Source organism: Paramormyrops kingsleyae, chromosome 18, assembly GCF_048594095.1.
Source record: "Paramormyrops kingsleyae isolate MSU_618 chromosome 18, PKINGS_0.4, whole genome shotgun sequence".
Taxonomy (NCBI): domain Eukaryota; kingdom Metazoa; phylum Chordata; class Actinopteri; order Osteoglossiformes; family Mormyridae; genus Paramormyrops; species Paramormyrops kingsleyae.
The window spans coordinates 10,928,196-10,952,941 of NC_132814.1; the positions used below are offsets into that span (position 1 = coordinate 10,928,196).

The 24,746-nt window shown below is 39.2% G+C and overlaps 1 protein-coding gene across 1 annotated transcript; it reads right to left on the reverse strand.

Annotated features, from left to right (window-relative positions):
* dub (duboraya) lies at positions 1-24,454 on the reverse strand. The gene is made up of 7 exons (XM_023800619.2): positions 24,302-24,454; positions 6,260-6,346; positions 5,466-5,543; positions 4,988-5,059; positions 3,294-3,494; positions 1,903-2,514; positions 1-1,299 (listed from the first exon to the last, which is right to left on the reverse strand). Exons 1-6 carry the CDS (start codon positions 24,305-24,307, stop codon positions 1,906-1,908), a joined length of 1,053 nt encoding a protein of 350 aa, XP_023656387.1. The 5' UTR covers positions 24,308-24,454; the 3' UTR covers positions 1-1,299; positions 1,903-1,905.
* Positions 24,455-24,746: the final 292 nt, after the last annotated feature.

Consider the following 24,746-nt stretch of genomic DNA (forward strand, 5'->3'; position numbering starts at 1 on the left):
TCTGGTTTAACACTTTATTCTGTCTGTTACGCAGCATGTTGCCTATAGATTCACACGGTGTATTGTGATAGAAATTGTGGTCATACACATTCCATCAGATCTAATAATTAATGAAGGATTTACTAATGAAGAGTATAGGAGACATTAGGATACATGCATGATTTTCCAAAAAAGCAAATCATGATTAAAACAAAACATTACAGCAAAAAATGCCCATTCTGACTTTGTCAAGCTCCCAAAGACATTACAAACAAAGATTTGGGGTTCTGGAATGTAGACACAAGAAATGAATTTATAATGCAGCTAATTCTCCAGCAACAACATAACGATGTCAAAAATAATTTACATTACAGCGAAGTAACCCCGTTCTGATCCGGGGCACTTACATTTACTTACAAAAAAATATCACGTGTGCTGTTTTATGCAAGCCAGCTGAAGAACATGAACAAAGAACAATTTCCTTATATGGCAGAAGATATTCAAAATATCATACCCGTAAAAACCAGTTCTAAATGAGAATAAAAATTATGACAAAAAATAAAATAAAAACATTATTTTCAAAATAGGCAATATATTTAACATCAAAATAAATCTTTATTTCTCTGCATTACTTCATATGTATATATGTAGCCATACAGTAATAATAACCTGAAATTCTGGTGATCAGCTGTGATTAAGTGTAATCTGAGGTCGAACAATGTTGATATTGGTGTGGAAGTGCAAGTACTATTCCTTTAGTGATGCACTAAATTAAAGTGAAGGGGTGGTAGGAATCAGCCTTTCCATGTGTGAACTTTCTCAGGAAGTCACTAATAACTTCATCACTCAAATCCCTGGAATCACAGGGAACACATTCACATTATGGTGACCTAACTGCATGTTTCTGCACTGACGGGAGAAGCAGGCGAAGGCCATACCCTGAGAACTGTGGGTGGGATTCAAACCTCTAAGCCTGTGCTGTGAGCCCTCAGTGCTCCCCAATGCCCAACCATGCCATCTTATCATGCAGGAAATATTTTGGAAAATGAGTGACCCTTGGCCATCCAGGTACGATACTTATTAGTACTGATACATTTTCAGACATGGAATCCACTCAAAAGTCCTAAATGTAAAACATTCAGTTAATCTGAGTTCATTTAAATGTGAAATGGAGAACAAGCAAATGACACTTTAGCCACAGTGCCAAACCATTCTTTCTGTTTCCTTGCCTATATTGCGCTGTGTAAAACAGCCCTTTGGATATATGTGCAGGCATTTCATCTGCTTCCTTCAGTGTCCACCTCTTCTAGGTTCTTCTTCCTGTTGTTAAATGATATAATAGAGGAGGAATTAGGTTTTATGTGCAATAAATAATAAAATACAGTGTACAGGTATATTTAAAACACTGAGGATTTAACCAATTTGAGACAAGCACAGCAGATCAAGATTAGTCTTTTACCTTGTTACCCTAATATACAAATATGCTTAATCTCAATTTGGACAAATAACAGGGAACTTAATAGAAGTCTTAATACTTATGTGCTATTTTTGACCAATGGTTTGGAATTATATAGTACAATAGAAGAGTGACATTATTAGTTTTAAATGAGACAAAAATTATAACAACAAGTTCTCTTTTTGTTTTGCCCCATCTCACTTTCCATACAGGTGAGCTTGGAAATGCAGTGAAGGGTGACATGGGGGTTCAGAGCCTTACTCAAGGCCCCACAGACATGTGACTATTCTGCCAAGGCCAGGGCTCGAACCTGGGACCTCCTAATTACAGGCACAAAGGCTTAGCTTGATGAGCCATACACTGCCCCTAATGGTGTCCCTTCAAATCCTGTAAATTGTATTGAGAACACTTGAGCCCCTTTAAATACCTGTCAGAAAACAAAGTATCAGTCGGGTCTTGCTTCATACCTTCTACATCCCGATGCCCTCGTCTGCATCCTCCTTTTCCTGGAGCGGTGCTCCCTTCTTTACCCCTGTACTGTCATCTGTTTCTCCAGCTGTTTCTGGTTGTACTTCTTTGCATTCTTCCTGTATTTTTGGAGCCTCTGGAGCGCTGTCAGACATCTGCGGCTCAGGTGGGGTCTCTCCACTGGAAGTGCTGTCAGGTGGGGTCTCTCCACTGGAAGCGCTGTCAGACACCTGCGGCTCCGGTGGGGTCTCTCCACTGGAAGTGCTGTCAGGTGGGGTCTCTCCATCAGGTTTTATTGGCTCTGTAACATCTTCAGCTGCCTTACAGCCACACGTGCTGTCTGTCTCCACTTTGTTGTCTTTTATTAGACTCTCCTCCTTTTCCAGTTCTGACCTTCCATCGGGGAGAGCGGAGGGGGTGTTTTCTTGTTGTTCTTTCTTGGTGGCCGAGTCACTCTCCTGAAATACATCTTCCTCATCTCCATCGTGCAGGGAGCCGCTCGTAGCAGTCGATGTTGGGCCCGCTTCCTCTGTCCCCGATGGCTCCTCCCCCGATGACATTCTGGGCAGCCGCGTAGGTGGCCGTCGCTTAATGGAGTGCCGAGCTCTGCTCTTTGATTTTCAGTGAATAGTAAAACGGTCAGCACAGGACAGTCTTTACTTGTCTGTAAGCAATGATTTCAGGAAGCATAGTATATATTGCATGCTTATAATGAATCTAACCAAGATGCTTTCGCTATCGTAAGATTCACTCTGGACACTTCAGCCTACTCTCAATCTCTTTTATTGTTTCCTTGAGTTCTCCCTGTTCTTTGTACTCTCTTCATTTATAGGCCAGTTCATACTTCACTTTCGGGCTGTGGATGGTCGTTCGCGTGGCAGTGTAGTGAAATGGGTGAACTTTTATTAACAGGGTCAAAGTTATTAGTCTAGGCCTGGGTGAAATTACATTAATATAGCATACCGCTGTATTTTGAAATCCTTGTGACAAAATTAGCCAGGACCCCTGATTATTAAAATACCGTATACCTTGGTATAATGTCTGGACAGTTAGATATGCGGGTACCTCCTACCCTCCCCATTTAGCTGCTCACCATAACTACTACAATAGCAACAGCTATTCTTCCTCTACTCTTTCATCATTGACTGCTGATCTGAGAAAGTCGGTGCTGCCACCTACTGGAAGTACCTCATCAATTATCTTGACAAGATTCCCCATAGACATAGAAATCTGGGCTACATGTGCACCAACCACAGCCGTCCACAGCCAATTCCTGATGATGAAATTTGTCACTTACCCTTGTCTGCAAACAAAAACACTCGTAGAAAGGTGCCTTTTAGACTGTGTGCGATTAGCTTCTACCAGGGCAAATGAACTATGTCAGTCTTACCTTATTGATGCTGGGCAGGATGTTGCCCTCGGCAGGCTTCTCAAAGCTGGCAGGTACCTCCTCCTCACTAGGGCGGCGCTGGTGGGGTTGTGGTGGGGGACTAAGGGGACCGCATGGTGGGGTAAAAAAGGGAGCAGGATGCTTAACCCCAGGGCTCATTGGTGAGGGCAGCAGAGCCGTGGGGGACAGAACCAGATTGGCCTGATGAAGGTAGAGGGTCAAATGTCAGCGTGGTTCTCAAAATATAACAGAAAAACACCTAATACTCAAAGAAAAAAAAACTATACAGCTTCTTTTTTTTAAAAAAAATTGCAGACAATAAACAAGTGTTTCCATGTAACTCTGGGAATTATTTTGATGAACATAAACAAATATAATAAATATGATGCTTAAACAGCAGTAGCTACTACAGTACACCTATATGTAGTCTGAGACCACACTGAAAACCTGGGAATGTTTTCATTTAATCCCAGAAATGAAGTTCCAAGATTACTGGAAAAAAGTTCTATTTAATGGTGAATCCAAGTTTGAGATTTTAGGGCAGTAACAGAACGGCTTAAGTAAAGAGATGAACAGAGGAGCAACTGATACCATAGAGTATGAAAACAACAGTGAAATGTGGTGGTGGGACTATTCAGGATGTTTTCCTTACTCTGTAGTTCAATATCTGCACCGAATCGACTACAGCCTGACAACAGAAAAGTACGATTCCATTTTTAGAGACAAGAGCACTGACTACCGCGGACTTTTCTCCAGTCACCTGACCTCAACCCCACTGAACATTCATTGGGGCACTTTAAGACCAAGACAGCCAAGCGTCAACATCACAAGACGATCTTTGGAACATTCATCAATGAATGATGAACGTTCAATGAATCATTATACTGGGACATAACATGGCTCATCAGGTTTTGCACAAGATTGTGGAGTCAGTTCAGCCAGCTGAAATGAATGGGTGCACAAGAAATCCTGAAGTTCAAATTTTCACCCAAGTTGTCATGCTGACAATATAAGTGGTAATGTGACAAAACAGGCATTTTTTCTCTGACATTGCAATATATATATATATATATATATATATATATACACACACACAACTTTAAGAGTCATAGACAAAATTAAAAAATATAAACTACTTCTAATAAGAAGAACATATGAGGAGAAATGCTCCTAACTAAATTTCTACAAGATTATTGCCTGAGTTTGGTTAAAAACAATGCATTGAGAAAACCTGAAAAGAATAGGCAATGTGTCTGAATAGCGGATTGTCTTGCTATTTTTAAAAACAGTTAAAATGCCAAAAAAGGAACAATGAAAAGGTTCATTCAGGCTTAACCAATCAGGGGCATCTGCAACCACAGTGCAGACAGAGTACAGACTACTGTGAAAGACCTCTTCTGGCTGCCCAGGAACTTCCAGTGCTTTCTGTTATCTTTTTAACTTGATAATCTGAACCAGACTGTCCCTAAAACATTTGAGGACAGCCTCTTTCCACTCACATCATTAATAGATTAAACTGCAAGTTGTGGCATCGTTGTGTTGTGGCCACCATCACCCACTAGAGGGCACTGCCACTCCATAGAATGTTTATCCATTATAGTCCATCAAACTGGTTCTATCAATATTTGGATAAATTAAATTTGTAAGACTCCATACCATGAAATATTGAGAGCTACTCAAAAGGTCTCACTTACCTGCAGCTTCTCAATAAGTGGGGAGCTCGTAGACTTCACCTTAGGAGGCTGTGATGAAGCCGCAGCCTGCTTCTGTAATAAATTTGAGAATCAGATTATCAACTCCAAGAGGATCATAATGACTTCAGAAATGAATTTTTTTATGTAAATATTAGTTTATGTTTATCTAAATATTCTTCTTTCATAACTCACAGGAAATCTTATCGAAACTCTGCAAATATGAATAAATGTGCTGTAAACATTACATAATGACACTCCACGTTAATTTATATACGTACCGTAAAAGCATTTAGCTAACAGGAGGAAAACTGTTTTATAGGCTTTTGATACTCTGCTTTCTTTTGCTTTCTATTGCCATGGTGTGCTATTGAGCATTTGTCTTTGAAGAATATTGATTAATGGTTAGTAAGGCTCCAGCAACAAGAGACTTTCCTAAGAAGTGCAAACGACAGACATTCACTATGAATAGACCTCTGACCTCCTGTTTGTCCTGCTCCTCATCATTTTTCATTTGCAGCTTCAAAGAGCATGGTGGCTTTCTACGAATATTCTTGCTCTGAAATGAAAAGATACAATTACATGACTACATAGACACGATAACGATGTAATTGTAATTAATTGTAATGATGTAATTATACAGGTTGTATTTTTAAGCTATTGCACAGAAAACCACTATTGAAAAGTTACTGAAACAGCCAAAGCAGAATTTTACTTCCTTTAATTTCCAGGAATATAAATCACCTATAATCAGTAATCAGATTACTGTATCAATAATTGAAATGTTCCACCAAAAACACCAAAGTTTTTCATATTTATGTTACAATTCCATTTAAAATTGTACATATGTTTGTGTGTGCCACGCATTATCAATAAAAGAAGATGCTCCATTTTCGAGTTTGGATTAATAAAGTTTTAAGCTGTTTTACAAACAACCTACAACTTAAATTACAAACTAAATTAAAAACTAAAATAGTTTTTTCCACATTGTTAAATTTTGCATACAAATCTCTGCATCACTGCACTGCAGCATAGCAAAAGAAATATGACACATCAGAAGAAAACAAACTTCATAAGAAATAAAAGTTTGTTTTCAAGCAACAGTGCCAAAATACTGCTCAAACGCCGTGCTGAGTGAAGGTGCAGCATTAGGATGCATTTTGGGGGAGCTGTTTCACAATTCAAACCAGAAGTGTGATATTCCTTGGTTTCAGTTTTGCAAAAGGAACTGAAACAAACTGGGAAAGAAGACACAAATGATGGAAAGAATCTCACCACTTCGGTTCTATCAGATGTTTGTAGATTTTGGACCTTGAATTTTTCTGCCAACTTCGACACGGAATGTTGTGCAAAAGTACTTTTCTAAACCAAAAAAGAAAAACAGAAATGAGTTATATTCTTTCAGTATTTTGAGTGTACAACAATGGCATTCTTACATACAAACACATATATGTAAAAAATAAATTACATTAATTCCCATTGTAGCTATCAATGAGCTTTTGGCCGCCCAGGGCACCCTTCCATAGCAGGCCACCCTACTATGCGACAAGTCATTTGGTGTGACATTCTGTGGTACACAAAAAAATAATACTGCATTTCACTGTTAACATTTTTTTTTTTTTTTAAGAAAAATTCTCAGGTTTGTGAGAATGACCCATATTTTAATATTTATTTAATGGTTTAACTTCTGATTATTCATTTCAAACAAAAATATTACATACAAAAACTTGACGCACAGATGGCAATAAGACAAGAGATGGTATCGTGTTATGAAGTAGGGATGTTCAGCGATTTTTTTGATCGCACACCTTGGCGATTGATGATGCATACCACGCAGATACTCAACAAGTGGATCAACATTATTCTCACTGCGTGATCGATCTAAAATCTAAAAGCTATTTGCAGAAGTGGAAAGTTCAGGTTCAGAAAGTACAAATACAGACCCAGATTTTGTTACAATCAACCAGTAGAGTATAAAGTGTGAATCTCAGTACCAAGAACGCAAAGACCGTTCTTGTGGTCTTGGCAAGACTGGACTTGCTAAGTTGCCTCCCAAGAATGAACTTGGGGCACAATGAATCATGGGATTGGTCTCATTGGGCGGGAATGCAACTGATGCATCCTTGATATTTGGAGTGGAGCAAGACCAGCATTCTGAGATTTTTACCTTCCTTTGTACTTGTGTTGTTAGTATTGGAACTGGTCTTCTGCAAAGGTGAAGTAAAACGGGTACATGAGAACACAAGTACGGTCAAGTATGCATATTGAGATTCATCCCAAAAGTTACATTCACAGAGTACTCAACTGGTTGCTTGGTTGGAACAAAATCTTGGTTTGTATTTGTAATATCTGAACATGAACTTTCCAACTTTGCCTATGTGGCAAATAGCTCTACAAACAGAAGCCTGACAACCACTGAAAGTGCCTTTAGTGACATTAAAGCCATTTTAGATGCCATTTTTAGGCATAAGCCTTCAATAAAAATAAAAGAAATACTGCAAATTATGATATTTTTTTTCCTACGTATGTGTCCGTCTGGCAATTTTTTAAAAGCAAAATAATCCAGTTAACATCAACTTCCATGTGAGAAGCTAAACTGAATGCTTATATATTTATATGAAAACAAAAGTGATTAATGAAACATTTAAGACAGCGAGCAAACCTATATGGCAGAAGCAGAACCCCAAACACAGATGGCATAATGACATTCTCCTCTCTCATGGATACTGCCCTATTTATATACACACACCATTGCACCTATTAAGCATTTTAAACTGGCACGGATTAACTCATTAATTTTAATTTAGGAAGATGGAAACAATCAACATGAACACACATCAGTTATTCAACTATAAAGGCTGCAGAATGACTGTCTGAGGGATGCCTTTAGAATACAAACTTAATATTCATCATTTCAAGCCCAGTTAGACGAAAACATGTCCACAACTATCCAGTGGCAAGATTCACACAAATAGAAGTCAATTAGTCAGTCAATCAAATTCAGTTTGTCTTGTTTATGTCATTGTATTATAATTTCTATCAACACATAGCTAGTTCTTTATTTTAGTATATTACTTATTATTTATTACTTGTATATTACTTATGTTGTGATAATCATTGGTGTAATATACAGTATTATATACACTCCCATAAAATTAACTAATATTGAAAAGACCTTACTGACAGGTCACGTGTTGACATTTATAGATTATTCATCTGCATTATAACCTTATGCAGACCAGGGAGCTGAAATCAAAGTTCTTAATCTCTTTGTTGGTTATGCAGTTTCCATAAAGACATTGTTATTTCCTTGTCACTAAAGTGTGCGTTAGGTGTGTGCCTAAAGAATGACTGTCTAGACTTTATTCATATTTCTTAATGAATTTCTACACCTTAGCTGTATTTCTTAAATTTAATTTTATCATATGCCTGCCATTGGCAGTCATATTTCATTTTTTAATGGCAAATCTCTTAAATTGTCTGCTGAGATTGAAAATTAAGTAGTCATTATACAAAATAATTTGACACGGCAAGTGGATACTATCAAATAACTTTATAACGATTAATTGAATGAGAAGCACATTGATTCCGTTTTAAATGGAATTAATTCTGTTGAGCTTTGTAAAAACTAGGTGGAAATTATATAAAAGGAGTTTATTTCTGGGTATTTTCTATCCATTCATCCATTCCAGAACTATTTGTGATTGTGTGAAGCCACTGGAATTTCACAGAAAAAATGTAAATTCTTACACACATTCAGTTTTGCAGAAGTTTATTTTGCTTGTTATGTAAGCCTTGTGTTTAATAGAACCTAACAATTGTATTGTACTCGATCCATCCCTTTATCTTCCATCTGCTCACGCTGAGCATGATCACACTTCCGGGACTGCAGCATACTATTTATTTGTTAAGCTTATTTTTGGTGAGAAAAGTTCAGGAAAAATAAAATGCTATTTTTTAAATTTAGGAAACACTGGCATCCCAGTGATAGAAATAATTTGAAAACGATCGTTACTCCAATGTGAAATTCTTTGCATAACCATTCTGCATACAGCAAAAGACAAATTCTTTTGTTTTCAGTTTTTTTTCATATAAACTTGTTAATTGCATTGAGCTGTTAAGAAAGAATATCTTTCAATCATACTGTTACCCACTGCTGTTTTCATGGCTCCAACACTCATCCACTCCAACAACAGGCCTTTATCGATTATGTCATTTATAAATTATATGAGACAGTAGCTTCCTTTCCCTGTATGATTTACCCTTTTCTGAAGTTAACATCTATCTATTTTCTGAAATCACTGATCCTGTTCAGGGTGAACAACCCAGAACTCAGGGCACACTCACGTATAGGCAATTTGGCAACCCAATTAGCCTCAGCATGTTTCTGGACTGTGTGTGGGGGCGATGGGACTACAGTACCCAGAGGAAACCCCACAATGACATGGGGGGGGGGGACAAGCAAACCCCACACACACGGAGCTGTGGCAGAAGCTCGAACCCAGGTTCCAGAGGTGTGAGGCGACAGTGCTAACCACTGCATCACCATATCACCTGGAAGTTGACATACACTGTCATTTCTCGTTCATTTTTTTAATTCTGGAAGATAAGAAAGTATTTCAGACTAAGTCTAAGACTGAAAACAACAAAAGGAAAGCTACAGTGTAAAGCTTTGAGCTCTATTTTGTGTTTTTGTCTATTCTATGTAATTCCTTGCAATTATGTTTTCTATGCATCTAGTAAATAGTGTGGGAGCTCCACTAAACAGGGTACAGCGTGGATACTGTGTATCTATTGGTTTGGATGTGATTCATCAGACTACTGCCCTACAAAATTCTGAATACATTTTAAACACAGCAAATAAGACTTAAGGTATATCAAAAGACTCCATACACTGTGTTCCAAACGTCCAGAATACTTAAACCATTTTAATTTGCTAAAACAATGCAGGTTCTTTCCTCTTAAAAATTAAACCGCACATTAAAATGCATTTGTCTGTTAAAAACACTGTTCTTACAGTGTGATTAGCAGCTGTTGCCTGTCACATAGTAAAGAATATTATTTCTGTAGAGTGAAAATATGCTTGCTATCCTCTCCAACATTCTGTCATTTTGTCAAAAAGGAGATGACAAAACATGAATGGCAGTTCCTATTCTTTCCATGGTTTTCATCAACCAATTCTTATTTATATCTCTTCAGTTGTCAACCAGTGCTCATATTCTGTATGTTCACTTTATATTTCAGAATATTGTGTGGTGCTAGCAATTAAAAATTACCATAATTCTCAGTCTTTCCATCTAATCTGGCTAATATTCGGTTTAGGTTTTTCCCTTCTTAGTTCAAAATAAACGTATCTGTTTCCCTCTGCTTGGTTTTGCTATGGTGCCATACTCTATACTCTATACTCATACTCTATACTCTATACTCTATTCACATGACATGTTCATAGTTCTTTTGTTGCAGTAATTTTCATCACTTTAGTTCCAACACTGTGATACATCTAAATCTATTAAATACATCCATCTACCATTTGAACCGCTTATTCTGAACAGGGCCTGAAGCACATATACTCTGCTAGCAATGGGGACTGTATTGTGTGTAGGAGAGTTACTCAACATGAGAACATGCAGACTGCACATACATAACAGAGGTGGGATTCAAATCCCAACCCTAGATGTATGAGGCAACAGTGCTATCCATCACCATGGCACCCAGCACAAAACACGAAATAATAACTTAAATAATCTGCTATATTCCCAAAGCTCACTTAACCCTCCAAATGGTGCCAGATAATAAACTAGGGAAACACAAATATATCTACTAGTACAATGAATCCGTACATACATAACACAAGAAATCTAAAATACAATCAATAAAATACTGCACAAATACAATTATTAAACCTTTTTCATTTAGGCATAAATAGGAATATCAAGCTAAATAGGAACATCAGAAAAGAGCTGCTTGCATGGTTTCATGTAATATCCTGCATGCATATCAATTTGTAATCCAGCTTACAGTGAATAAGCGGGTACAGATGATAGATGGAGGTCTTTTAGATCTATTTTACTTTCATTTGAATTCATTTAGGAAGAAAAAAAAAAACATTTAATATATTCTTTAGAACTTACACGTCAAATAAATGTTAATGAAGCCAAATAATCTGCATGATTATGGAGGACTTTTACCAACCAGGGCAGACTTGCAGGGGTCTAAACCTTCTTGCTCAGGTCATACTAGGCCAATCAAGTCCTCTCACGAAACAAAAAGCAGAAATCTACTATGAGAAAGACCATCTGAGATCTGTGCAAAGCAAGCCAAGCTGACAGGGTTCTTGTGGGTCCAAAACATCCTCGTCTTCCAGTTACAGGGATATTAGGTGTTAAGGGGAGACCAAGAATGAGGCAGACAGCCATCACTCACTGAACGAAAACGAGGCGCAACCAGCATAACTCATGTGACTGAACTTCATCTTTAAAGCAGATACTAGTCTACCTCGGAGAGGTATGTATATAGTTTGTGACTGAAAGAGTCAGCCTTCTGCAATCAGTCTGTACTAGTAAAAGCAAACTAGTAAAAGTTTGGTTATTATTTGTATTATTTTTAATGGCAGAATTGTTTTTGCGATATTCTGTTGCGATATTCTGTTCACCATTTACTGAACCTTCCATTTTCTATACCCAGACACACACACTTCCCAAGGTTAATTTAGGGGCACTTGTTTAACTGAAAACTCATGTCCTTCAGGAAATTATTTCATTATTATTTAAAAAAAAAGAACATAAACAGTGTCATTGGCATTTATTGCCTGAAAAATATCTGGGATAAAATTTTGTTAACTGTGTGTGAGGGAAGAGCCTTTGAACTGTGTATATAATGTGGGGACCAAATGTTAGAGGTGTGCGGTAAGAGTGATACCCACTGAGTCACTCTGCCTTCCCAACTTGAGAATATGAGAAACGGAAATGTACATACAACCATACATGTCTTTTTTCAACAGCATTTAAATGTTTGCAGGCTTGTTTTAGTAAAAACTGCAGTTACTGCTTTGAGCACATCTTGATCCAATGGCACATCTGTGGGGGAAAAGTGACTCCTCAGGGACACGCAAGGACTGAGTCCAGCTCAGCACAACACGGAAGTATCAGATAATTAAAAAACTGAAGAAACTTGTGATCTTATGTGGATTAGAGGCGCTGTGAAAACCAAATTTGTTGGTAGACGCCATTTCAAAACAGCACACAAGACATAAAAATACACATACGCAGGTCTGTTCTGGAAACTTTATGTAACTATTATACATTCAAACATGTCCAGCTAACCTTGTTAATGCCTGAGGACTCAATGATGACGTGTAGAGTTATCGGTAAAAGACGGGAATGATAAGGGATGGGGGAGGGGATTAACAGAGGCCATCTGATGGAGGGAGCTCGCTCATTGGCCAGATTCCCCGGGGAGTGATGAGGGATGGGGGAGGGGATTAGGAGAGGAGATCTGACGGAGGGAGCTTGCTCATTGGCCAGATTCCTGGGGAGTGATGAGGGATGGGGGAGGGGATTAGGAGATGCGATCTGACGGAGGGAGCTTGCTCATTGGCCAGATTCCTGGGGAGTGATGAGGGATGGGGGAGGGGATTAGGAGATGCGATCTGATGGAGGAAGCTCGCTCACTGGCCAGATTCCTGGGGAGTGATGAGGGATGGGGGAGGGGATTAGGAGATGCGATCTGACGGAGGGAGGGAGCTCATTGGCCAGATTCCCTGGGGAGTGATGAGGGATGGATTTAAGTGATGCGATCTGATGGAGGGAGCTCACTCATTGGCCAGATTCCTGGGGAGTGATGAGGGATGGTATTAAGAGATGCGATCTGACAGAGGGAGCTCGCTCATTGGCCAGATTCCCTGGGGAGTGATGAGGGATGGATTTAAGTGATGCGATCTGATGGAGGGAGCTCACTCATTGGCCAGATTCCTGGGGAGTGATGAGGGATGGGGGAGGGAATTAAGAGATGCGATCTGACAGAGGGAGTTCGCTCATTGGCCAGATTCCTGGGGAGTGATGATGGATGGGGGAGGGAATTAAGAGATGCGATCTGACAGAGGGAGTTCGCTCATTGGCCAGATTCCTGGGGAGTGATGATGGATGGGGGAGGGGATTAGGAGATGTGATCTGATGGAGGGAGCTCGCTCATTGGCCAGATTACCCTGATTGCAAGTTTACTGTAAGGTTAACAACGTCTTTTTCCACAGTCGAATTAGGCACGTTACTTATTGGCTATATAATTGATTTATACATTATATTTCTATAAAGTATTGGGTAGGCGGGTGCCTACCTAAATTGACTGGCACAAGACCACTGATGTAGATGATCTATATTTCAACAGGGTGTATAATACAAGTTGAGATAGGGCTGTATCTGCTCTTGGAAACATTTTCTGCATGTACATCCTCTCGTTTGGGCATGAACCCGGACATGGACCCACACTGCTGATGTTAAAGGCCTTCTGGCATATAATGGAAATTTCCATAATCAAAGGTTTGCGGGATCTCTATCCTGAGGAGTCCTAAAGTGTCTCTGCATTTGCGTCACATCATGGCATATCTGGCTTGCATTGTGGGAAAGCTTCATCTCTCTATTGCATTTCCAGCCTCACTCTCCCACATGGGAACGTTTTTTAAAAAATAACACATGACTCTTGTGCATTTTAACCAAGTCATATAAGCTCTTTATATGGCACTCAAAAATAAATATTCATTCCACATTAACTTAAGGTGTCATCAGATATATATATATATGACATTTATTGATGAAAAATACATATGAAATTAACGTACCATCAAACATACAAGTCTTACATTCATGTACAATTCATAGTAAATGTATGTCATTAGTCATATAAGTCCTTTATTCAAGTAAAAGACATATTAAATTAATGTTTTGTCAAACACATACATTCTAGCTAGATGTACAATGCATATTACATGAATGGTTTGTCAGTATTAGGTTTTTGCATAATTCTTTGAATGGACTCAGGTGAATCTTGGACGGTGGTTCCACACAACTAGAGTGAGAATTTTGAAAAGGAAACATACTTTTCAGATGATGCGTTCACTTTGTGTTCTGAGAACAAAACATGAATTTTCTAATGTCCAATTAAACCGACTGAATATGGAGAGATCATACATGTCTTTCATTAGTCTAATATAGAAGCAATATAATTTTGTATTAATAAACAACAAGCAATAAACATGTATTTACTACTAAAGTCGTATGTTATCAGGTGTGGTAAGATGTAAAGTTCATGTAAAAGTTTATATATTCCTTTGAGTGTCTTACATGTCAAGTGTGTTTTTACTATGAATGTGGCCATAATCATCAGAAAAAACACTAACAGAACATATGAAAGACATCATGCATTGTCATGTATAACTGAAATAAGAAAAATGCTTGATAGCCTTATTCACACGGCCGAACCGCCGCCTGCCTGATTTCTCGTCCTTCCTATTTTTCCCACGACCTACTTTCTTTTCACCTCCTGTCCAGCACTATATGTGACGGTAGCAGCTGAGTGTCGCACACAGCTGTGTTGATACGGATCAGCCCCAGCTCAGCGCTAACAGTCACAAATTGCTGGCACCGAGGAGACAATGAAACAGTACACGTTGTAGCCAGTAGGCCTGCAAAACACACGAGCAAAGAATCCAATTAAAAGGAAATACTCCCTTACTTTTAAAAGGTCTATCACAATGCATGCCTTGCATGAAGAAGTACACCCTGTACTTGCGTAACATATGGAACCCCTTTAAGCAGCAATAACTTGAAGTAAACATTTCCTGTGAGTGTTTATCAGTCATCAGCCCCCCCCCCCCCCCCTCAACCGTGGCTGTCAGTTAGGTTGAGGTTACTGTGGTGGTGTGCAGTGTCTGGGTTCTGAATAACACATCGTTTTGCATGACGGCAAATATCTCCTCCTTGGCCTCGTCTGTCCAGAGGACATTGTCACAGATGTCTTATGGTTCATTCAATTGCTGTTTTTGTAAACCTAAGTTGTGCAGTAATGTTCTTTTTGGGTCGTACCTTGAACTTTAATGACTCACATATTGGAAAAGGCCCATATTTCTCTGCATGTAGCCTTTGGGTTCTTCGTACTTCAGAGAATATTATAAAGAACAATTTAGAGAGTCGTGTTTCCTACTGCTTGAGTAGATTGAGAACCATCTTAAGCTTTATCAATTTGTAAATTATCTTTCTCACTGTGAAATTGCAGGCTTCCTATTGATAGTTTGATAATTGACTTTGTAACCCTTTCCCAGACTGATGAGCAGTAACAATTATTTCTCAGAGACTGTTGCCAATTTCTTTTGGCCTAATTGTTTGTTCACCTAATTCCTGATGATTAACTGATCGTGTGCATATATTTTGAAGCACCTGATTATAATTACCTTCTTAACTGATACAGGCTAATGGTGTATATTTTTTTTCCAAGAGCAACCTCGTATGGCAAAACTCAAGTGGGGAACAACAGGAAGAGCCAAGATCCATCCATCTTCTAACCTATTATCCTGGTCAAGGTTGTAGACTGGGTCTGTAGGCTCTCCCAAGCAGCAGAGAGCACAAAAGCAGAGGTACACCCTGAATGGGATGCCAGTGAATTGCTGTGCATGTACATGCATGCAGACATACAGTAAAGGGTGTGCGACTCCATGTAGTAGAAACCCATGCCTGTGATCAGAAGGTCAACCGTTCAAATCCTACGACTAGAAGAGTGATGTCACCACTGGACCTTTGAGGGCCCTAATCCCACCTGCTCTAGGGACTGGCCGACCCTACAGTCTCACTTGCATCCAGCTTTATACCCACATCAAGTAGCCTAATTACAAGTCTTTGGACGGTGTGTTTGAAAACCGGAGAAGCCAGAGGGGACCTGAGCAACAACACGGACGGCATGCAAAGCTGGCAAGAAGCAAGCACCCAACCCTGGAAGCGTGAGGCAACGCTGCTAACGGTGTATGTGATGATGCAATTCACATCTCTGTCATCTATTAATGTTTCCATTCCTGGTCACACAACTACCACAGCACAGCCCAATCAAGCTCCTTCCTTTTCAAAAATGCGTAATAATCCATTTCCAGATTATTGTTGTTCTTTTCAATTATAAGCACAATCGCTGAGTCCAAATGAGATATTTTGCATATCTAATTCAAGCAGCGGCTGATTGACAGTTCACTCATATTTAATTCATCCTGAGCGTTGACAGTTTCCAGCATTTTCTCAATGCTTTTCTTAGCAAGGTAAATACAGACACACAACACGGCAGGGATGACAATAGCGAAATGAAACCACAACAGAGAAACCCAGCAAAAGCTCTTGGTTGATAACACTGAATCGGTGTAGAAAAAGCCACCATAGCTGGACATGGGCACCATATCTAAAGTTACATATCTAAAGTTGTATGCATGTAATGTGCAGGTTATGTTGTGCATGGTAGCGTCAGGATTTAACTACCTAAAAGCACAGTTTAAGCAATGCTATTTATATAAATCAAGATCCTTAGCAGTGGGAACATTGATTATGTCACAATGGTGGTAACACTGCAAGCACAAATGACTGTTGTTATTTTCATCCCATCTTGTTATGGATCATATAATAAATATTTTAAACACAAGACATATTTGCTCCACATGCTTGGCAGCAAAACAGGGTCTCACTTTCTCACACTGTGCTGGTTGACAGCCAACGGCTCCATCCGTTTCACAAATACTCACGTCTACACCCCCAGTCTTTGTGTTTTTTGCATATATTTTACTGCTGGAACACATGAAATCACAAAATGAACTAGCTTTCATCTTCAGTCTTGTAATTATGTTTAAAAAGGACATATTTCCTTCTTCTCTTTTTTGTTTTTCTCTTGCTATAAAGAGTCAATCACATTTTAATATTAATGGGAAGCTCTGTCACTCAGTGTTACATGAAACATTTGCAGTTCCTCTAAAATCAAAATGTTTCCATAAACTTTGAAAAGTTCTATACAGAAGCCCAAGTTATTTTTTCCAGTCAAGCCTATTAATATATTACCCACTTCAACAGCTAAGAAAACATTTAAACATATTTTGACATAAACACTTGCGCAGAGCACAACTGATCCTAATACTCTTAACGGCTAACACTCATATGTCATTATTGCAACAAAAAATGGGTAAATAAACCTTTAAATAAAAGTAAATGCAAGAATCACAAGAGGAATAGCAGAAATTATAATGCTGATGCAGAAAAGATGTTTAAACATCAACTGTAGAGCAGGTTAAAATGTAAAGGTTCACGGGGATTGACCGGCAATTTCTTCCTGTTAAAAATGAACTCGTCCATAAAATGGACATACACGGATTATGGCCTACATGTAAGAAAGTGATTTGCCCCACACTTTTTCTGTTGGAGTAAAATAGGAATATTTCTCCAACATGAAGACACCTGATAAAAAATTACCTGACAAATAATGAAACAGGACATCAGTTGATTAGCTGCGTTCTTATACCAATCAGACAGCATCTTCCAAATCTTTTCAAAACTGCACATTACCTACGTTTATTACATGTCTGTGACAAATATGTACATTATGTGTACTTCCCAGTAACCTGTGTAAGTCCTTTTAAACTTTTATCTAATAAATCATCATGAACTATCTTCATGCTTGCAAAGTTTCATCTGCACCGTCATTTTGGGATAATACAAATTTCATGCAACATTTGCTACATTTTGTTGCAGTGGGGAAAAATGAAACTTGGTTTCTTAATTAAGTTCACTATTCAGGCCAGACACTGATCCCTGGTCCCGCATCCCAAAGCCCAGTCAAAGCCCTGCCTTTGCTTTTAGATCCCACACCGTTTATAAAACCCATCTCAACTTTGGTACCCAAATCAAGTGCGTATATATTGCTAATCCTCTTAAAAATAATGGAGGTGCTTCACTCACCTCCATAGATATTAAGAGTTTGGCTTAGACCCCGATTTTTGAGCCACGGTTCGGTTAATACCTTAGGAAAAAAATTCTGGGTTTTATTAGTCACAGACAATTTGGAAGATTAAATGGAAGAACACTAAAGAACACGTTAGATTAACATAACTGCACATAAAATAACAATGTAAACAATAATACATTTAAAAATGAAATATTATACTGCACTGGGTAACCAAAATGTTCCCAGACCGCTGACCTGGATGTGCTCTGTAATCTCAGGGTTATTATCCATCTTGAGCTAATGAAACTAACCTAGCTTTACTGCAGGTGTGATCACTCAATTGTGATTGGACCAGAATAGTCATGTGACACTCACAGTTGTAAAACAATAAAATGTGTAATGTATAAAATTTACAAAATATATAGCCCTAAATTTTATGATTTACATGTGTTATAGTATTAATTGTGAAATGAAAAATGAGTCGTACCATTAGTAACATTAGTAACGAGAGCTAAACAGGCTACACCTGTGGCAGCGGATTGGAGTTGGGGGGGGTAGATATTGTGATTCCCTAACACGAGATCGTGAACGTGTGTATCATGGTGTTGGTCTCGGTTTCAGGACCGTTATATCGCTAAGGGTTATATTTAGGAACTTATGACAAATGCCATTTTGCATTCCATAAGACAGTGTTTCCCAATCCGGTCCTCGGGAACCCACAGATAATCCACGTTTTTGCTCCCTCCCAGCTCCAGGCGTCTATGGGACCCCGCGGACCGGGTTGGGAAATACTGACACAAGAGAGCAATTATTTTGGGTAAGAAAACAAGGTGAGCTAGCATCCAGTATCTGCCAAGCACAGGGTTCCCCAATTCCGGTCCTGGAAGGCCAGTCTGCAACACAGTTTGCAGATTTCCCTACTCAAACACACCTTATTCAGCTCACCAGCCAACTCCAGTACCTGAACTGAGGAAGCATGCCCTAGCGCAGGGTTATTCGACTCACGGTCCTCGAGGTCCAAGCTGCTGGTTTTCCAACCTTCCTTTACCTGTCAGTCAGGTGTGAAGCCTCTGACCAATCAGAATCAGTAATTATTAAACAACTACCTGGGAGAACTGAAAACATGGCCTGGATTTGGAATCGAGGTCCACAGTTGAAGAACCCTGCCCTAGCGGTTGGGGTTAAGGGCCTTATTACTTACTTAAGGATATGATTTCTCCGCTGGCCAGAGGATTTGGCCCCACGACCTTTGAGGCATGCAGTCCAGCCTAAGTTACACTCTACCCTCAAAGCTCCGGGGTTCAGTTCTCTGTGGCGTCATGAGTAAGTCAGAGAATTAAATAATGTTGCAGCAACAGTTTCAACCTAAAAAAACTGACTTATCACAGGCCCTTGTCACTAAATAACTTCTCCTTTCATAATTCCTCACTGCAAATCTAGAAACCTACAAAGAAAGAAGCCAATTTATCACTGTAAAAAAACCAGGCCCTTCGTGGGACACAGCAATATGGAAGATGGAGACAATGTGGAAGATGGATACATAGATTTCATGTTGGCACCTTGATGGTGCAACTGGTAGGTGCACCAGCCATAAAAATCACATTTTACTCTCGAACCTGAAGAGCCAACTATAAATGGCATGAGAGCTGGATCACTGCTTCCAAACCTATGCCAACCAACCCAACATGAGAACAACCTTAAATTAACCAGTTCTAAAGGAATTACGGATGACTAGAGGGGCTTTTAAGCAACCTTGCCTGCCTCTGAAATATCCACACCATGACCCCACAATCACCACATCTTAACCTGTAGGCAAGCTGCAACTGATCTTGCAGAATTTCCCCTCTCTGTGAACGGCGCAGTATTACAGGGTTTATTATGCAAACCGAGAAATACATCTTCAGTTAGGTCTTTGAGTGCATTGGCCTAGTCTACGAAGTATATCACAGAGCTTCTCAACTGTCTCTTCACATTTATGGTATAAGCTTTGGACAAGAAGTCATAAACGGTTCTAAAATAAACAGAAAGTTGTTGGGTTGAAATATAAAGGCATCTCTGCCAATTTCTCCAGCCTTCTAATAAACAATAAATACATTTGAAAATAATATCACATAATACTACTGCACCACTGCACGGTATCCCCCTTCTTTTGCTGCAGATGATTTTGCAATGTACGTTAAGATTGCTCACATGAGAGCTTCTTTCTTAACTTCCTGAAACCACCCACTCAACACCTCTTTCTCACTTCCCTTTTTATTCAACTCAGGGTTTTGTCTGCTGGATAGTAGCATCCTGCTCTATCTGCTCCACACTTTTTCAATAGTCTGGAAAATACTTGCACACATTCTCTGAGTGATTATAGATGGACAGATCCCTGTTGATCTGCTCTTCTCTCTCCCAGACTAACCTCTATAACCTCCTCTAGTCTAGTTTAAAGGCTAGACTGTCCTCCCCTGCATCTCCACTGCTAATCAGTTTGCAAGAGCTGCAAACCATGCTGGTCATCTTTCTTCCTTGATTTCAGCTGTGTTTATGATGAAGAGTATCACACCCTTCTGTACTTCCTGTAAAATGTGGATATTGATGACTCAGCTCTATCATGGTTTACACCAGTATTCCCCAATCCGGTCCTGGGGGACCCACTGGCAGTCCATGTTGTGGACAGTCTGGAAGGTACAAGAGAGCAAAAACGTGGACCGTCTTGTGGATCCCCGAGGACCGGGTTGGGAAACACTGGTTTAGACAATATGTTTTCAAATCTTCTTATGCAGTGGCATGCAGAACTCTTTTCAAACCCCTTGCCACGTCTTTAAATGACTCCTCGAGTAGATAAAATCACCTCTTCTCCCCAATATTAGATGCTTGGATCACATTGCTACCTATTTACACATGACGCTTTATATCAACCGAGGCAGACTTCTGGCTTTGTCTATGAGGCTTCTAAGGTTCTGGTCGTCATTTTCAACAACTGCATCCCTATTCCACCACAACACAGGGGGTAATTACTGAGAGAGATCCTTTCCTTATAGCATCACAGTTGACCTTTTCCTTATAACTGTTTCTCACTCAGCATATTAATTTATTTATTTGTTGGTTAATCCTTATCACACACCGATGAAGGCTTAGTGCTATGCCAGACTCATAGAAGATTACTAATAGTAAAAAAAAATTGGAGTCTGGACCTGATTATTGTTAATCTGATTGTGGTTAATCCCCATCAGACAGAATTTCTTCTCCAAAACTATCATTGGTACAACCAAATGTCAGGACTAGTGCCGAATACCAGATCTGCTGAAAAGGCTTCACCTTAACCAAACATCCATCCATTTTCAAGACCCAGCTGTCCTGTGCTGGGCCATGAGGGTTACATTGAAACACTGAAGTAAGTAGTTAAGTATGTATTATTTCTGCTTAAAAATATAAACATCCATTCATCTTCCAGCCAATTTTCCAGTTCCAGGTGGGGGGGTGGTAAATTCTAACCTGGGCAGCAAAGGACTCAGGGAGGGGGAACACCATGGATGGGATGGCAGACTTCAGTTTTCAGAGTTATACATGCATGCCATTCATCCAATCTTCCATTTCCTACATCCCCTCCAGCACAGGGCGCACGGTTAGACATTATGGGCAGTTCAGAGTCACCAATTCAATTGACTGCATGATTTAGACTATGGGAGTGTCCTGAGGAGACACAGAAGTATACGCAACGCTCAGACTCAAATCCCCAAACTAGGAGGTGCCACGCAACGATGTTCATTTTTATCTGCAGATGTTTTTTGTCTAAAATGATGTATATACACAGTAGGGCCAACCAGTGTCATTAGAGTAGCTGTGGTTAAGGGCCTAGCTCAAGGTCCCAGTGTTTAAATCACTATGCCAGCCAGGGGATTTGAACCAGTGACCTTCCGACTGCAGAGTCTGACCCTAAAGAGTCATGCATTACCCACCTAGTTCCATTTAAATTACATGTCTAGCAATTTTAGACAAGAACCGTCAAACACATTGATTCTGACTAGTCACCAGCTTTACAAAAATTAAGAACCACTTACATACAAGTACAAGACCCCTGCTCTGAAAAAAATCATAAAGGAGGGAGTGCAGTAGATGGAAGGTCTCTGTAAAAGCCACAAGCAAACAAACAGAATGCGTTTCGGCTTTATTCTGATAAGGATACATTGCGGTTTTTAATTAATAACGGTCTAAGCCTGGGTTCTACTGAACAAGAGTAACACAACATAAACACTCTACTTGTAAAATCACAAGGGTTATTGTTCATTCAGCTGTCTTTTTTCATAGTTTAACAATAATCAGTACACTGCTGAAATCCTTTTGTAGTATTTCAGAAAACCAACAGGTGATACTACAGTTAGCAGCAAAGTAACGTTTCTAAGACATCTCATATCAGCATGTATCGCAAAGCATCTCAGTTACACAATCACGTTTCTTTGCCTTGTAGGGTAAACATTTTGTGTAAAATTGTTCTTCCTCTTAAATAACCAACGCCTGAAAGTGTCATAAAATCTTGAAAGGCTACGCATATATCACACATCCCATGTTAGGGATACTGATTTCAGGGAGGCAGATGAGGGGCGTCTGGGAAGGCGCGGTGCTGGCCAGTGCTGGGCTGGTATGATGGTAATACCGTGTGTGTGTGTGTGTGTGTGTGTGTGTGTATATATAACCGACTGGGGTGAGAGAGACGTAAAATTTGGGGCGAGGCTGGAGCAGTAAAACTTCTTGCCAGCTAATTTTACCACCACTGAATAGCGGAACAACATAGCGCATCGTTTGTGGATGTCAGTGAGCCAATGCCAATCTGCGGGAGACTCCCTGAACTTCCGGGAAAGGTGGGATGTCTGATATAGGCCTATTGATATATATTCAAAAGGTTGCTGGTTCTAGTCACAGATAGGGCCCTGCAATTACATCTAAATGCAGGTATATAATGCTATGGTTTGGGTCCGATATCCCAGGTCACAAAGAAATGACGTCCATTCACCTTCTAATCACTTGTCCCAGTCCTGGCTGTGGGCAGGACCTGGCTGGAACCTATCGCAGTCAGAATAGGAACACTCTGTATGCGATGCCAGGCCATTGCAGGGCACGTAAACACACACACAGTCACTCACACAGTCATACACTAAGGGTGATTTAGTGAACCTACTTATACTAACTGCACGTTTTTGGATTGTGAGGCAAGACCAGCATGTCACAGTGGAAGTATGCAAACTCTACGCTCAGGCGGAGCGGGAAATTACACCATGCTTCTTAAACAAGGAACACAAGGAATCCTTATACAAGGACCAATAGCTGGAATTGTAACAGAAATATACTCTGAGGTACAACGCATGAAAAACAAGAAACTGAATATTGTACTTTTGTATTTAGGAACAGTGGTTTTGCCGTATGATCATATGACCATCATGTGAAGTTCCCTCTAAGCGAACAGCGAAGCAAAGGCTCTCATTAAAAACTCCGCTAAGACTGCAGTGCGATAGCAAGGATGATTCTGCCTGTATCAACTTAAAGTTACCATCATCAATAATATCATTTTTACTCACTATACTTACTCATATAATTATTTCGCAGCATGGTAAAAAAGAAGGACACTATACTTTTAGTATACGCATTTTAAACTGTTTTTAATTACATTTTTGGAACGTTAAGAAACGGAAGTGGTAGAAAACTTATTTCTGAACTCAGATGGAAATTCCCCTACCGTTAACCACACTCGATAGTCTTTTATATTTACTTGTTTAATTGTACCTGTTAATCTGGTAACATTGACACACACAAAAAAAAACAACACTTTCGTAACATTCGCAACAGCACCGGGTCAGTTAATTTTCAGTTACTCACAGGTACTTCACATACCCAATCATTAATATTATTACTGGTTAGGTCAGAACTAAAGGTCCCCTTCCTTGCAGACCTAAGCATTATGCATATAACTAAACTTCAAACTATTTGGTTAAATCCAAGCGTTGCGAAAACTATACATAATACATAATATACATTTACATGTAAATATTTACATATTTAGAAAATATTTCGCGCAAAATGGACAAGTGTCGCCTTATAGTTACATTATTCTATTTTATACACAGTTCGACGCCATATCACATTTATTCAACCGCTTTCAAAGTTAATTGCGAATACGTATCTCTGAAGTTACAATTAATAATTAATATAGTTAAAAGTTTTATATGTACGTTTTCATGAGTGTTTTCGGTTTTCATAAAGAAAGAAGTACACATCAACGGTCAAGTTTCCTTTTCAAATACTATACTTACTGAAATGAAACATGTCCATACATGAAAATAGTTTATACATAAGTTTATTAAAAACGTAAGTTTTATTTACCTCCATCCTCGAAAAGATCCACTATTCCCTATTTTCTCAGCAGTGTTTTGTTTTTGGAGGCTACTAAGCTCTAGCCGAAAAACTCAAACTGACAGTCTCGAGACTGTTTCCTGTCACCTCTCGCGCGCCAGAGCGGAGCATCTGACAAGGGCTGCTCTGCGGGTATATTTAGACTCCAAATCTCACAACACTTTAACTGATATTACGAGGTAGTTGTGGTCTGTGTTGCTCTTGCAATACTGTGTTTTTAGCAAGTAAATGCAGGGGATTTAATAAGCATGAAACTACACATTATATTATATTATATTATATTATACTATATTATATTGTTACAATATGATAAAGTTACTATTGTACATTTTTAAAAGGAAACATTCTGACAGGCTTTGTCTTTGACAAATCACATCCTTTGACTTATGTTTTTTTTGTTTTGGTATTATCACTT